The sequence below is a fragment of the Pristiophorus japonicus genome, chromosome 1 (assembly GCF_044704955.1).
Source record: "Pristiophorus japonicus isolate sPriJap1 chromosome 1, sPriJap1.hap1, whole genome shotgun sequence".
NCBI classification, from domain to species: Eukaryota; Metazoa; Chordata; class Chondrichthyes; family Pristiophoridae; genus Pristiophorus; species Pristiophorus japonicus.
In genome coordinates this window covers 45,887,994-45,904,299 of record NC_091977.1, presented here as the reverse complement: position 1 = coordinate 45,904,299, position 16,306 = coordinate 45,887,994, and the positions used below count along the sequence as shown (strand labels likewise).

The following is a 16,306-nucleotide window of genomic DNA, read 5'->3' as shown; positions in this document are numbered from 1 at the left end:
CTATCTAAATCTCTTTGCAGCCTCTCTGTCCTCTACACAACCCGCTTTCCCACTAATCTTTGTGTCATCTGCAAATTTTGTTACACTACACTCTGTCCCTTCTTCCAGGTCATCTATGTATATTGTAAACAGTTGTGGTCCCAGCACCGATCCCTGTGGCACACCACTAACCACCGATTTCCAACCCGAAAAGGACCCATTTATCCCGACTCTCTGCTTTCTGTTAGCCAGCCAATTCTCGAGCCATGCTGATACATTTCCTCTGACTTCGCGTACCTTTATCTTTTGCAGTAACCTTTTGTGTGGCACCTTGTCGAATGCCTTTTGGAAATCTAAACACACCACATCCATCGGTACACCTCTATCCACCATGCTCGTTATATCCTCAAAGAATTCCAGTAAATTAGTTAAACATGATTTCCCCTTTGTGAATCCATGTTGCGTCTGCTTGATTGCACTATTCCTATCTAGATTTCCCGCTATTTCTTCCTTAATGATAGCTTCAAGCATTTTCCCCACTACAGATGTTAAACTAACTGGCCTATAGTTACCTGCCTTTTGTCTGCCCCCTTTTTTAAACAGAGGGCATTACATTAGCTGCTTTCCAATCCGCTGGTACCTCCCCAGAGTCCAGAGAATTTTGGTAGATTATAACGAATGCATCTGCTATAACTTCCACCATCTCTCTTAATACCCTGGGATGCATTTCATCAGGACCAGGGGACTTGTCGACCTTGAGTCCCATTAGCCTGTCCAGCACTACCTCCCTAGTGATAGTGATTGTCTCAAAGTCCTCCCTTCCCACATTCCCGTGACCAGCAATTTTTGGCATGGTTTTTGTGTCTTTCACTGTGAAGACCGAAGAAAAATAATTGTTTACAGTCTCAGCCATTTCCACATTTCCCATTATTAAATCCCCCTTCTCATCATCTAAGGGAGCAACATTTACTTTAGTCACTCTCTTCCGTTTTATATATCGGTAAAAGCTTTTACTATCTGTTTTTATGTTTTGCGCAAGTTTACTTTCGTAATCTGTTTCCTTTCTTTATTGCTTTCTTAGTCATTCTTTGCTGTCGTTTAAAATTTTCCCAATCTTCTAGTTTCCCACTAACCTTGTCCACCTTATACGCATTGGTTTTTAATTTGATACTCTCCTTTATTTCCTTGGTTATCCACGGCTGGTTATCCCTTCTCTTACCGCCCTTCTTTTTCACTGGAATATATTTTTGTTGAGCACTATAAAAGAGCTCCTTAAAAGTCCTCCACTGTTCCTCAATTGTGCCACCTGTCTGTTCCCAGTCTACTTTAGCCAACTCTGCCCTCATCCCACTGTAGTCCCCTTTGTTTACGCATAGTACGCTCGTTTGAGACACTATTTCCTCACCCTCAATCTGTATTACAAATTCAACCGTACTGTGATCACTCATTCCGAGAGGATCTTTTACTAGGAGATCGTTTATTATTCCTGTCTCATTACACAGGACCAGATCTAAGATCGCTTGCTCGTTCTGTAACATACTGTTCGAAGAAACAATCCCGTATGCATTCTATGAATTCCTCCTCAAGGCTACCCCATACGATTTGATTTGACCAATCGATATGTAGGTTAAAATCCCCCATGATTACTGCCGTTCCTTTTTCACATGCCTCCATTATTTCCTTGATTATTGTCCGCCCCACCGTGAAGTTATTATTTGGGGGCCTATAAACTACGTCCACCAGTGACTTTTTCCCCTTACTATCTCTAATCTCCACCACTCTCACAACTGCCCTGATATCACCCTTTATTAACAGAGCTACCCCACCTCCTTTCCCTTCTTGTCTATCCTTCCGACTTGTCAGATACCCCTGTATGTTTAATTCCCAGTCTTGGCCACCCTGCAACCACGTTTCTGTAATGGCCACCAAATCATACCCATTTGTAATGATTTGTGCCGTCAACTCATTTACTTTATTTCGAATGCTGCGTGCGTTTAGGTAGAGTGTTTTAATACTAGTTTTTAAACCATGATTTTTAGTTTTGACCCTTCCTGCAGCCCCTTTATATTCATACATATTGTCCCTTCCTATCACCTTGTGGTATACACTTACCCCAGTGCTACTCTGCTCTGTTGCCTCCTGCCTTTTGCATTCTTTCTTGGGGTCCTGTTCATCTGCGCTCTCACCTACTCTAACTAGCTCAGAGCCCTCTCCTGGGTTCTGAATAATTCTCGCATTGAGGCACCGAGCTTTCAGGCTTGCCTTTTTATTACACTTTGACCCTTTAGAATTTTGCTGTACAGTGGCCCTTTTTGTTTTTTGCCTTGGGTTTCTCTGGCCTCCACTTTTACTCCTCTCCTTTCTGTCTTTTGCCTCTGTCTCCATTTTGTTTCCCTCTGTCTCCCTGCATTGGTTCCTGTCTCCCTGCATTGGTTCCCATCCCCCTGCCATATTAGTTTAACTCCTCCCCAACAGCACTTGCAAACACTCCCCCAAGGACATTGGTTCCGGTCCTGCCTAGGTGCAGACCATCCGGTTTGTACTGGTCCCACCTCCCCCAGAACCGGTTCCAATGCCCCGGGAATTTGAATCCCTCCCTGCTGCACCACTGCTCAAGCCACATATTCATCTGCGCTATCCTGCGATTCCTACTCTGACTGGTAGCAATCCTGAGATTACTACTTTTGAGGTCCTACCTTTTAATTTAGCTCCTAGCTCCTTAAATTCGTCTCGTAGGACCTCATCCCTTTTTTTAACCTATATCGTTGGTACCAATGTGCACCACGACAACTGGCTGTTCACGCTCCCTTTTCAGAATGTCCTGCACCCGCTCCGAGACATCCTTGACCCTTGCACCAGGGAGGCAACATACCATCCTGGAGTGTCTGTTGCGGCCGCAGAAACGCCTATCTATTCTCCTTACAATTGAATCCCCTATCATTATTGCTCTCCCACTCTTTTTCCTGCCCTCCTGTGCAACAGAGTAAGCCACGGTGCCATGAACTTGGCTGCTGCTGCCCTCCCCTGATGAGTCATCCCCCTCAACAGTACTCCACAGTGGAAGCAAGTCTTCCTCGATTTCGAGGGACTGCCTATCATGATGGTAATTGTTGCTTGATAGCACTGTCGCCGATGCCTTTCGTCACTTTGCTGATGATTGAGAGTAGACTGATGAGGTGTTAATTGGCTGGATTGGATTTATTCTGCTTTTGTGGACAGGAACATTTTCCACATTGTTGGGTAGTACATTGTTGTAGCTGTACTTGGAACAGCTTGGCTAGTGGCGCAGCTTGTTCTGGAGCACAAGTCTTCAGCAGGACGTTGTTGGGTCCCATAGCATTTGCTGTAGTGCGCTCAGCCGTTTCTTGATATCACATGGACTGAATTGAATTAGCTGAAAATTGGCTTCTATAATGGTGGGGTCTTAAGGAGGAGCCTAGATGGATCATCTACTTTGTACTTCTGATTAAAGATGGTTGCGAATGCTTCAGCCTTATCTTTTGTACTCATAAGAAACTAAGAAATAGGAGCAGGAGTCGGCCATTTGGCACCTCGAGCCTGCTCCACCATTTAATAAGATCATGGCTGATCTGATCATGGACTCGGCTCCAGTTCCCTTCCCGTTCCCCATAACCCTTTACACCCTTAACGCTCAAAAATCTACCTCCGCCTTAAATATATTCAATGACCTAGCCTCCACGGCTCACTGGGACAGAGAATTCCACAGATTTATAACCCTCGGAGAAGAAATTTCTCCTCATCTCAGTTTTAAATGGGCGGCCCCTTATTCTGAGACTATGCCTCCCGTCTTAGTTTTCCCCATGAGTGGAAATATCCTCTGCATCCACCTTGTCGAGCCCCCTCATTATCTTGTATGTTTTGATAAGATCTCCTCTCATTCTTCTGAACTCCAATGAGTATAGGCTCAACCTATCTTCATAAGTCAATCCCCTCATCTCTGGAATCAACCTCGTAAATCTTCGCTGAACAGCCTCCAATGTAAGTATATCCTTTCTTAAATATGGAGACTAAAACTGTATGTAGTACTCTAGGTGTGGCCTCACCAATACCCTGTACAGTTGTAGCAGGACTTCTCTGCTTTTATACTCCATCCCCCTTGCAATAAAGGCCAACATTCCATTTGCCTTCCTAATTATTTGCTGTACCTGCATACTAACCTTTTGTGTTTCATGCACCAGAACCCCCAGGTCCTGCTGTACTACAGCACTTTGCAATTTTTCTCCATTTAAATAATAACTTGCTCTTTGATTTTTTTTCTGCCAAAGTGCATAACCTCACATTTTCCCACATTATACTCCATCTGCCAAATTTTTGCCCACTCACTTAGCCTGTCTCTGTCCTTTTGCAGGTTTTTTGTGTCCTCTTCACACATTGCTTTTCCTCCCATGTTTATATCTTCAGCAAACTTGGTTACGTTACACAGTCCCTTCATCCAAGTCGTTAATATAAATTGTAAATAGTTGGGGTCCCAGCACTGATTCCTGCGGCACCCCAATAGTTACTGATTGCCAACCCGAGAATGAATCATTTATCCCAACTCTCTGTTTTCTGTTAGCCAATCCTCTATCCATGCTAATATATTATCCCTAACCCTGTGAACTTTTAACATGTGCTGAATTTTTATCTTGTGTCATGAGTTTCCTGCTTTCTGTCTGCTTCCTTTTTTAAATAGGGGCGTTACATTTATGGTTTTGCAATCCGGTGGGACCTCCCCAGAATCCAGGGAATTTTGGTAGATTACAACCAATGCATCCACTGTCGCTGCAGCCACTTCTTTAAGACCCTAGGATGCAAGTCATCAGGTCCAGGGGACTTGTCCGCCTTTAGTCCCATTATTTTGCTAAGTACTAGTTCTTTAGTGATGGTGATTATCCACTATTGGGATGTTTTTCGTATCTTCTACTGTGAAGACTGATACAAAATATTTGTTCAAAGTCTCTGCCATTTCCCTGTTCCCCATTATTAATTCCCCAGTCTCATCCTCTAAGGGACCAATATTTACTTTAGCCACTCTTTTCCTTTTTAAGTACCTGTAGAAACTCTTACTACGCTGTATCTGTTTTTATATTTCATGCTAGTTTATTTTCATAATCTATCTTCCCCCTCAATTTTTTTGTCGTTCTTTGCTGGCTTTTAAAAGTTTCTCAATCCTCTGGCCTCCCACTAGTTTTGGCCACATTATATGCCCTTGTTTTCAGTTTGATACCATCCCTTATTTCCTTAATTACCCACGGATGGTTATCCCTTCTCTTACACTCTTTCCTTCTCATTGGAATATATTTCTGTTGAGAGTTACAAAATATCTCCTTAAATGTTTGCCACTGCTCATCAACCGTCTGACACCTCAATCTATTTTCCCAGTCCACTTTAGCCAACTCTGCCTTCATACCTTTGTAGTCTCCTTTATTTCTGGTTTGAGATCCAACTTTTTCACCCTCCAACTGAATTTGAAATGTAACCATGCTATGGTCACTCATTCCTAAAGGATCCTTTATTAGGAGATTGTTTATTCATCCTGTTTCATTACACAGTACCAGATCTAAGATAGCCTGCCCCTGGTTGGTTCTGCAACATACTGTTCAAGGAAACTATCCTGGATACACTCTCTCTGAATTCTTCCTCAAGGCTACCCTGGCCAATTTGTTTTGTCCAATCAATCTGAAGGTTAAAATTGCCCATTATTATTGCAGTTCCTTTTTTACAAGCCTCCATTATTTATTGATTTATACTCTGTCCAACAGTGTAGCTATTGTTAGAGGGCCTTTTATCCGCTTATTATTCCTTATCTGCACCCAAACTAATTCAACATCTTGATCTTCTGACCGAATATCATTGGCTCATGTACTGGGCTCCGCCATCATTGAGGATGGGGATGTTCATGGAGCCTGCTACTTCCATTAATTGTTTAATTTTCCACCATAATTCACGACTGGATGTGGCAGCACTGCAGAGCTTTGATCTGATCTGTTGGTTGTGGGATCCCTTAGCTCTATCTATAGGACACTGTTTCTGTTGTTTACCATGTATGTAATCCTATGCTGAAGCTTCCCCGGGTTGGCACTTTCCTTTTAGCTATGCCTGGTGCTATTCCTGGCATGTGCTTCTATACTCCTCATTAAACCAGGGTTGGTCCTCTGGCTTAATGGTAGAGTGAGGGATGTGTCAGGCCATGAGATTACAGAATGTGGTGGAATACAATTCTGTTGCCGCTGATGGCCCACAGTCTCTTTTGGATGCGCCGTTTTGAGCAGCTAGATCTGTTCTGAATCTATCCCATTTAGCACGATAGTATTGCCACACAACATGATGGAGGATGTCTTCCATGTGAAGACAGGACTTCGTCTCTACAAGGACTGTGCTGTGTCACTCTTACCATTATTGTCATGGACAGATGCGTCTGCGACAGGTAGATTGGTAAGGACAAGGTGAAGTAGCATTTTTCCCTTGTGTTGATTCTCAAGTCCGACAGCTATGTCCTTCAAGTCTCAGCCAGCTCAGTCATTAGTGGTACCAAGCTACTCTTGCTGATGGACATTGAAATCTATGTTCTGTGCCCTTGCTATCCTCACTGTGAGACTTCATGAGGTCCGGAGTCAATGTTGTGGACTCCCAGGGCCACTCCCTCCCGACTGTATTCCACTGTGCCGCCACCTCCAGTGAGTCTTTCCTGCTGGTGGGACAGGACATAGTCAGGGATGGTGATGGAGGAATCTGGGTCGTTGGCTGAAAGATATGATTCTATCACTTGACCAGTCTGTTGCACAGCTCTCCCAATTTTGGTATATGGGAGGGAGGGAGGGTCCCTGGGAGCCCTAAAGATTGCAGAGTCCACTGGGATAGGTGTCTGAAGCTGATGGCTAGATTGATACCGATTGATCCATCCCAGTTTTATTCTTGGTATACTTCTTTGTAGCAGTTTGGTACAATGGAGTGGCTTGCTATGCCATTTCAGGGGCATTTAAGAATCTGGGTGGGTCTGGAATCATATGTAGGCCAGACCACGTAAGAAGAGCAGACATTTGTGAACTAGATGGGTTTTTGTGACAATCCGATAGTTTCATGATCACCATTACTGGTACTAGCTTTATTTTTTCCAGATTTATTTAATTAACTGAATTGAAATTCCCCAGATGCCGTGGTGGGATTTTGACTTGGGTCTCTGGATCATTAGCCCAGGCCTCTGGATTACTAGTCCAGAAACAAGGTTGGTCCTCTGGCTTGATGGTAATGGTAGAGTGAGGGATGTGCCAGGCCATGAGGAGGGAGAGAGAAAACAGGGAATTATAGCTCGGTTAGCCTGACATCGGTAGTGGGGAAATTGCTGGAATCAATTATTAAAGATGTAATAGCAACGCATTTGGAAAGCAGTGACAGGATCGGTCCATGTCAGCATGGATTTATGAAAGGGAAATCATGCTTACTAATTTTCTAGAATTTTTTGAGGATGTAACTAGTAGAGTGGATAAGGGAGAACCAGTGGATGTGGTGTATTTGGACTTTCAAAAGGCTTTTGACAAGGTCCCACACGAGATTAGTGTGTAAAATTAAGGCACATGGGATTGGAGGTAATGTATTGGCATGGATAGAGAACTGATTGGCAGACGGGAAGCAAAGAGTGGGAATAAACAAATCCTTTACAGAATGGCAGGCAGTGACTAGTGGGGTACCGCAAGGTTCAGTGCTGGGACCACAGCTATTTACAATATATAATGATTTAGACAAAGGAATTGAATGTAATATCTTCAAGTTTGCAGATGACATTAAGCTGGGTTGGCAGTGTGAGCTAGGAGGCTGCAGGGTGACTTGAACAGGTTAGGTGAGTGGGCAAATGCATGGCAGATGCAGTATAATGTAGATAAGTGTGAGGTTATCCACTTTGGTGACAAAAACAGGAAGGTAGATTATTATCTGAATGGTGACAGATTAGGAAAAGGGGAGGTGCAACGAGACCCGAGTGTCATGATACATCAGTCATTGAAAGTAGGCATGCAGATACAGCAGGCAGTAAAGAAAGCAAATGGCATGTTGGCCTTCATAGCGAGAGGATTTGAATATATGAGCAGGGAGGTCTTGCTGCAGTTGTACAGGGCCTTGGTGAGACCACACCTTGAGTATTGTGTGCAGTTTTGGTCTCCTAATCTGAGGAAGGACATTCTTGCTATTGAGGGAGTTCACCAGGCTGATTCCCAGGATGGCAGGACTGACATATGAAAGACTGGATTGACTAGGCTTATACTCACTGGAATTTAGAAGAATGAGAGGGGATCTCATAGAAACATATACAATTCTGACGGTTGGCCAGGTTAGATGCAGGAAGAATGTTCCCGATGGGGAAGTCCAGAACCAGGGGTCACAGTCTAAGGGGGGTAAGGCATCTAGGACCGAGATGAGGAGAAAGTTTTTCACCCAGAGAATTGTGAACCTGTGGAATTCTCTACCACAGAAAGTTGTTTAGTCCAGTTCGTTGGATATATTCAAAAGGGAGTTAGATGTGGCCTTTACGGCTAAAGGGATCAGGGGGTATGGAGAGAATGTGGGAGTGGGATACTGAAGTTGCATGATCAGCCATGATATTCAATGGTGGTGCAGGCTCAAAGGGCAGAATGGCCTACTCCTGCACCTATTTTCTATGTTTCTATAACCACTATGCTACCGTAACCCTGTTCACCCAGATCCCCTGTAGAGGGCGCTGCACCTATTAGTGCTCTAATTACTGTAAGTTCCAGTGCAAAATCGCATAGAAAGCCTGTGGGCAAGTGTAATGAACAGATGGTGCCATTTGTTTGTCACTGATTGCAAAATCCACACCATTTTCTTTGTTTTGTTCAGTGCTATGCCTCACCATGCAAGTTCTGATGCTGGGTGCCATTTGCTTTTAACTTGTCTAATTATGTGCCACGAATTTTACAGTGCTTACCATGTTTCTTGTGAATTCAGTCGCTTCCCACACCATTACAGTATAAAAGCAACTCGGTGGTATCGAAAAAATTGAGTCTGTGCCCATGAATCCCAACCACCCCCTCCCCACCCACCCTACTGCTGTGGTACTGTGTGTTGCCCCTGTCTACTGTATCATGTGTTTGCTCTGAAGGAATGGAAGAGGATGAAAGAATTTAGGATTTTCATTTTTTTCTATTGTCTTTTACGCTGCTAGAAATTAAGAAGTTCTGTTACTTTCTTTAATTCATCTATGCCAATATTGATACCAGTCCAGCTGTGCATTTGTTCTGTGTTCTGCAAATGTGCACATCAGAGTAAACCTGGAAGTCAAGTGTGTTTGGAAGTACAAGCCACCTTGTAATAATGCTTTCAATAATCAGTTATTAAACACGTTGAGCAATTAGTGATCATTATGTGGCTACATTTGGGTAAAACATATATTAATATACAATAATGTTTCAGCTAGTTCAACAACTTCATAGTAGGCAGATGCATGGAATTGATGGGTTTATGAGGTGTTATGTATGTTTGTGAGTCGTTGCTCTGGTGCACCATTTAAAAATAAACTTATCTGAACAGTCAGATTCTATTTGTGTGTTGTCTTATCACAGTGTACAATTTTTATTTCAGCCTTGAGGTCAATGACTATCTTCGCAAGCTTCCCAAAAAGAAATCTGTAAAAGTCGAGCCTCTGGTAAGCATATACATATTTTATAATTTTTCATTTTGAGGACTGCTTGCTTTTACAAGTATTTCTGATGATGCAAAATGTGTAATGGTTTTAAGGTATTCAGCCAGACTACTCTAGTAGTAAATAGAAACAGAAAATGCTGGAAAATGGAGCATGCTGCCTGGCTTGCTGAGTATTTCCAGCAGTTTCTCTTTCTATTTCAGATTTCCAGTATCTGAGTATTTTGCTTTTGTACTCTAACAGTAATCTACAGCAAGGACAATTTACCAAGGCTTCCCTGGCAATGTGGAGCCTTCATAGCCAGGAGCATGGGCTGCAAAATCAGATGCACAGGTTTGTGCACCCATTGTCGGTTTTATTTTGTGGTGAAGAAAAAGTGGAGGGTTTCTTATGAATGGGCTTTGTGGACCAGCCTCATTACCTGTTTAAAATTGGTTCCACAATGAATCTCGTGGATTTCTCGTGAATGGGCTTGGTAGTGTCTGGGTGCCCTGGCTTGTAGGAGTAGCCTTCTTAAAGGTGACTATAACATTTTACTTTGAGGTTGATCCTTCCTTTTTTTGATAAACATATTTTTTTTAGATTTTTGTTGTTTCATCAATTTTTGTTGCTGTTTAGATTATATTTTTTGGGTTGCAAGACTCACTTCCAAATGCAATGCCAACCATCTTGTTTGCAGTAATCAAAATGGTCAGGATGGGAATTTGTTTGTGGGTCCCAATAGCACATCTAGGTTTAGAAGGAGAAAAGCAGTCGTGGTTGTATGGAGCTATGCTTACCTCAGGATCCATACTTACTGACCCAAAATGTCCTTTACGGTCTGATTAGCTGATGCAACTGTTGATTCAACAGTCTCTTTCCTTTTCTGTAAGCATTAAACAAGTTCTTCATATTTTGTGAATTGGCCAGGCTAATATTTCTTGGACCATGTTCCTGTATCTTACAAGGCCTACATAAACAGAGAGGATTTGCACTCAAATAATGTTCAGGTGGTTTCTAACTGCAGAAACATCATTGTGCTTTTAATTGGAAATTGGCCATTGTGCCTTCATTATGCAACAGTCCACACTGCCGGAATTTTTTTAGGAGGATTGATCTTGGGGCTATCGTCTGCATCATGGCTGCAGGCTGCACTGAGAAACCCTTTAATAGCAAAGGAGCATCTTGGTCTAAAAGCCTGAGCATGTTTGCAATTCCTTGGTCGTTATCTCCAACTGAGCGAATGGTCTGCTGTCCAGCTTTGACACAATGAAATGCTGTGTAAAAATAGGGCAGTGTTTATGTGTTGAGCTTTAAATGGTACCACACACACAAAGTGCAGGAATTCCCAAATTGTCCCATGCATGATGGGCCCCACAAGCATAGTTAAGGTGTACCTGGTTTACCGCGTTGACTCAGTCAGTGACCTTTCTCCATTCAGCCGGTGCTGTGTTTTTGCTTGCAGATGGTCTTCAGCCTCAAATTGGGCCAACTTTTTTGTTGCAAAAGGCACAAGAACACAAGAAATAGGAGCAGGAGTAAGCCATTTGACACCTCAAGCCTGTTAATCTTATTTAATAAGATCATGGCTAATCTGATCATGGACTCAGTTCCACTTTCCTGCCTGCTCCCCTTGACCCTTTATTCCCTTATCGCTCAATAATCTGCCTTAAATATATTCAATGACCCACCCTCCACAGCTCTCTGGGGCAGAGAATTCCATATATTTACAACCCTCAGAGAAGAAATTCATCCTTATCTCTGTTTGTTTTAAATGGGTGCCCCCCTATTCTGAGACTGCCCCTAGTTTTAGTTTCCCCTATGAGTGGAACTATGCCCCCTAGTTTTAGTTTCCCCTATGAATGGAAGTATACACTCTGCATCCAACTTGTCCAGCCCTCTCATTATCCTAATATGTTTCGATAAAATCACCCCTCATTCTTCTGAACTTCAATGAGTATAGATCCAACCTACTCAACCTATCTTCATAAGTTAACCCCCTCATCTCTGGAATCAACCTAGTGAACCTTCTCTGAACAGCCTCCAATGCAAGTGTATCCTTTCTTAAATATGGAGACCAAAACTGCACGCAGTATTCCAGGTATGGCCTCACCAATACACTGTACAGTTGTAGCAGGAGTTCTCTGCTTTTATACTCTATCCCCCTTGCAATAAAGGCCAACATTCCATTTGCCTTCCTGATTACTTGCTGTACCTGCATATTAATTTTTTGTGTTTCATGCACAAGGATCCCCCAGGTTCCTCTGTACTGAATAAAGCACACTGCAATTTTTCTTCATTAAAAATATAATCTGATTTCTATTTTTTCTGCCAAAGTGGATAACCTCACATTTTCCTACATTATACTCCATCTGCCAATTTTTTTCCCATTCATTTAGCCTTGTCTATATCCCTTTGCAGATTTGTTGTGTTCTCCTCACAATTTGCTTTCCCATCCATCTTTGTATCATCAGCAAACTTGGCTACATTACACTCAGTCCCTTCATCCAAGTTATTTAGATAGATTGTAAATAGTTTAGGCCCCAGCACCGATCCCTGCAGTGCCCCACTAGTTACTGTTTGCCAACCGGAAAATGATCCATTTATCCCGACTCTAACCAATGTTCCCTCTCTTTTTGGGCCACGTGGCCCCTTTAAAAATCCATGCATGCGTGGTATTTGTTTAAAGGCCAGCTCAATGACTGCGCGGATCCTTTAGAACGCCATCAGTCTACGCAGCTTAAAGGAAACATTGCTTGTAACTATAGACCAGTTATTCTGTCAGTTGTCATAGATGGTCATCATTGTTGTAGGCAAACTAATCTTGGAATCCGCAATTTGAGATGAGATTTGTGCGCATTTAGAAATGCACAGGGTAGTCAAGAACAGCCAGTACAGATTTTTAAAGGCAAATTTGAGTTTGTTCATGAAATGACTATCCTTTATCTACAATCAATAAATTTGGTATATCTGGATTTTACGAGGGTGATCAATAAGTTGGCTCACAGCATGCTTTGTGATAAGTGTCTAGTCGCATGGTATAAGAGAAAATGTAGCAGCATGGATAGAAAATTGGTTTATGGATATTGACATATGATTAGGGTTAATGGATGTTGCAAGGATTGAAGAAGGGTTGGAAATGGTGTAGTTCAAAGGTCAGTCCTAGGTCCACTTTTGTTCTTGATGTATTTAAATGTCGAGATTGGCTGACAGCACAAACCTCGGGGCTCAATTTTCCCCAAAGCTGTTTTTTTGCGTACTTGAAGAGTTGCGCCCGTTTTTTTGGGGCCCCAAGTACGGCAAAAAAAACCTTTCAAGTTTCCCCGTTAGACTAGGCCAAAATGAAGAAATCAATCATTTAGTTTTGGGAGTGAAGCCTTGATCTGTGCCAGAAAAATGGGGTTGCCACGGTAACCAGGGACAGAATGCAGGCTGAGGCTGGAAAGTGAAAAATACAGCCAGCTCGCAACCTGCACAAGCCCGTTAATGTACATTGCAGCAACTTATCAAGCACATTAAACATTGCAGCAACTTACCATGCACAAGCACATTACAGCAACTTGCCTCCATTAAATTATTAAAGTACCCCCGCCCTCCCGATGCCCGTGCCGATCCTTAGGAAGAAAACCAGGAATAGAAATGTATACTCAATGGAAAGACACTGAAGGATTTCAAGGAAGAGCGACATCCAGGGGAGCAAATACATAATTCCATGAAAGGTGTTGATAGATAAGAACAAACACGTATTAACTTCCAGCAAAGCATCTATTTTAAAATTCCCATCCTTGTTTTCAAATTACTCCATGGCCTTGTCCTATCTGATATTTGTAACCTCCTCCAACCCTACAAATCTCCCAGATCTCTGCGCTCCTCAATTCTGGACTCTAGTGTAGCCCAGATTTTCATTCCTCCATTATTGGCAGTGGTGCCTTCAGCTGCCGAGGCATTACAGTTTGGAATTCTCTTTCTTTAAAGCTCAGTAGTGGTTTAAAAACAATTATGTAGTAATCTACTTGTTAGATACTGAATTTTGTAAAGAGTAGAAATTGGTTTTCTGTTTGCGTTTGCTTGTATGCTAACATTGCTTTTCATTACTGAGAAAAATCTACTGTAAAGATTTAATTTAATTTAATTCTAATCAATTGTATTGATCATCATTATCCAGAAGTTATCCATCTGTTAGCTTATTTCACAGATGTGGAATGTTTGCCTGTTTCTGTAAAGTATAATGAACCTTTTTAAAAACGTTTCCAGTTATTTTGGTACAATGAAGTTTAGTTTCAAACAAAATTTAATACCCGGCTTGCACGCAATACTTGATTTTTTTAAAAAACCTTGTTTGTTTCCCAGAACAGAAAACACTGTTCTTTGTGTAACAAATCTTTTACTTATTGGAAGATATTGCACTATTGTTTAAATATACCATAGGTTAATATGTGTGAGTATAAATATATATAATCTTTTTTAACAAGGAATATGAATGACAACAATCAATATCTTCAGTATATATTAAAAGATTATGGGGTCGAAATTGGTCGTCCGCCCATTTCGCGGCGGTATGCTGGTGGTATGTTGTTTCATACCGCCGGGTAGCGCTGGGGCGGAGTGTGCGTGATTTTTGTCAGTTTTTTCTCGGCGGTATGACGAGCGGAGTGCAGCGGATGGAGCGAGTGCAGCTGGCGGTGTGCAGACGGAGAGTCCTTTTCACTCGAATCTTCGGGTCCCGAGTTCTGCACATGCGCATGCTGTTGCGAAGCTTCGCCCCCGAGAGAGACAGACCAGAATCGACCGAGACTGCCGGCCTGAGAGTGCTGTGCAGGTATGTGGGGGGGCGGGGTAGGGGGTCGCTTCTTGGGGGGGAGATTGCTTCGTGGGTGGGGAAGAAAGAGACTGGGGGCTGGATGACAGATAAAAAAAAAATTCACAGGTGAAGGTACATACCGCCGACTGAAGATCGACTTAAAACTGCCTTTTCCAGGGCGGTCTGCAGGGTTGGCAGTATGTCGGTGGTAAGTCATCAATTTGGCTATTTTGGGCAGTATGTCGGTGGTGTGCAGGGGCGGACGGTATGTCGCTGATGAATTCTCCGCTGGGTGGTATGTGGGCGGTATGTTGGTATTTTTCGAACAATTTTGCGATTTTGGGCGGTATGATGGGAGTCCACGGGCGGTATGTCCACCAATTTCAGGCCCATAGTATGCATAATAGAATACGCAAGAGATGCTCATTATGGATGTATAATGATTTGAAAGCTCCTTGGTATAACTTTTTACTTGGTTGTGGATATTTAATATTTAAACAAATCGGATGGCAGCATTAATTTTATCTTTCTGGTTTAATTCTTCTGGGGTTTCCCAGATTTGAAAATGAAGTTACTATGCTTTATGACCTATTAATGGATAGTGACTTGTGATAATGAATAGTTTCTGGAATGGAATCTCTTTGTCAATATTGATAGCTGTCATATGTCAATAAGCCACATCTACAAAATTTAAAAAGCCGGCGTAGAGACCCTAGAAAAACCGTAGGGAAAACCCTTACCTGCAGTTAGAGAATCTGCGCTGGCCCGCTGCTATTCCTGGCCAAAGGGACTTCCAGTTAGCTTTAACTTACCTTAGAGTTTAATTATAAGACCAAATTTAAACTATAAGCAGGTAAAAAATAAAAAATAAATAAAAACGTACCCATACTGATGCTCCTGCGATGAAAAAAGAATGATGGCAAAAAAATAAACTCAAAATCCTTACCTTTTTCCATCGATGTCCTCATAGCCGAAAATAATCCAAATAGTTGAAGGAAAACATTAAAAAGTTCCAAAAATGTAGAAACCTCCTCCTCTTCTGCGATGCAGTGCAGCCATCTCTCCACTCTCCTGGACGTCGAATGAAGCCGCTGCTAGCCCAGGCCAAAGGTCTGCACACAAAGGACAGTGCAAGACACTCCAGGCTCAAAGGCAAGCAACCGTGATCTTTATTAAAGGTGGAACTTTACATTGAAAAAAACCCATAATCCCACCACAAATCTTTTTAGGTTTTTATGGAGTGTTGGAGTGCTTAAGTGGAAAATATGTAATTTATATTAAATGTTACCACCACAATTTTTTTGTTTCAAAGAAGTGTTGGAGTGCTTAGGTGGACATCACATAATGGCTATTCTATATTCCCACCACAATGTTTAAATGGAGTTTGGATGTGTTGGAGTGCTTAGATGGACAATAAGACTAAGTTGTTCATGGATACAGATTGGGCGAGGGTCACTGATATATGCACCATGGTACTTCGTTGCATGCATCAGTGACCCAGAACAAGGCAAGATCCATGAACACCTGAGTACTGGAACCTGCCCCTGTATCATTTAAACCAATAGTTTGCAAGGGGTGATGCCATTTTACATTTTCAGTCCGGTTCTCCTGTAATATTTATTAGTGCAGCATTAAAAAAATGAAGTCCAGGAGTCAGGTTAAAAGTCCAAACTTAAAATGTTTGTTAAACATTTGTACAGCACAGTTTTTTCTGAGGGTCATAAATCTGTGGCATTCTCTGCCTCAGAGCTGTGGAGGCTGGGTCATTGAATATATTTAAGGTGGAGCTAGACAGATTTTTGAATGATAAGGGAGTCAAGGGTTATGGGGAGCGGGCAGGGAAGTGGAGCTGGGCCCAAGATCAGATCAACCATAATCTTATTGAATGGCGGAGC

The 16,306-nt window shown here is 42.3% G+C and overlaps 1 protein-coding gene across 1 annotated transcript in view; it reads left to right on the top strand.

Moving 5' to 3' along the window:
• The window catches only part of LOC139263240 (ufm1-specific protease 2-like), a 97,338-nt gene that overhangs the window by 31,423 nt on the left and 49,609 nt on the right, over nt 1-16,306 (top strand). The window contains exon 4 of the mRNA XM_070879007.1: nt 9,571-9,634. Within this exon, the coding sequence (XP_070735108.1) occupies nt 9,571-9,634 (64 nt within the window). The remainder of the gene's footprint in view (nt 1-9,570; nt 9,635-16,306) is intronic.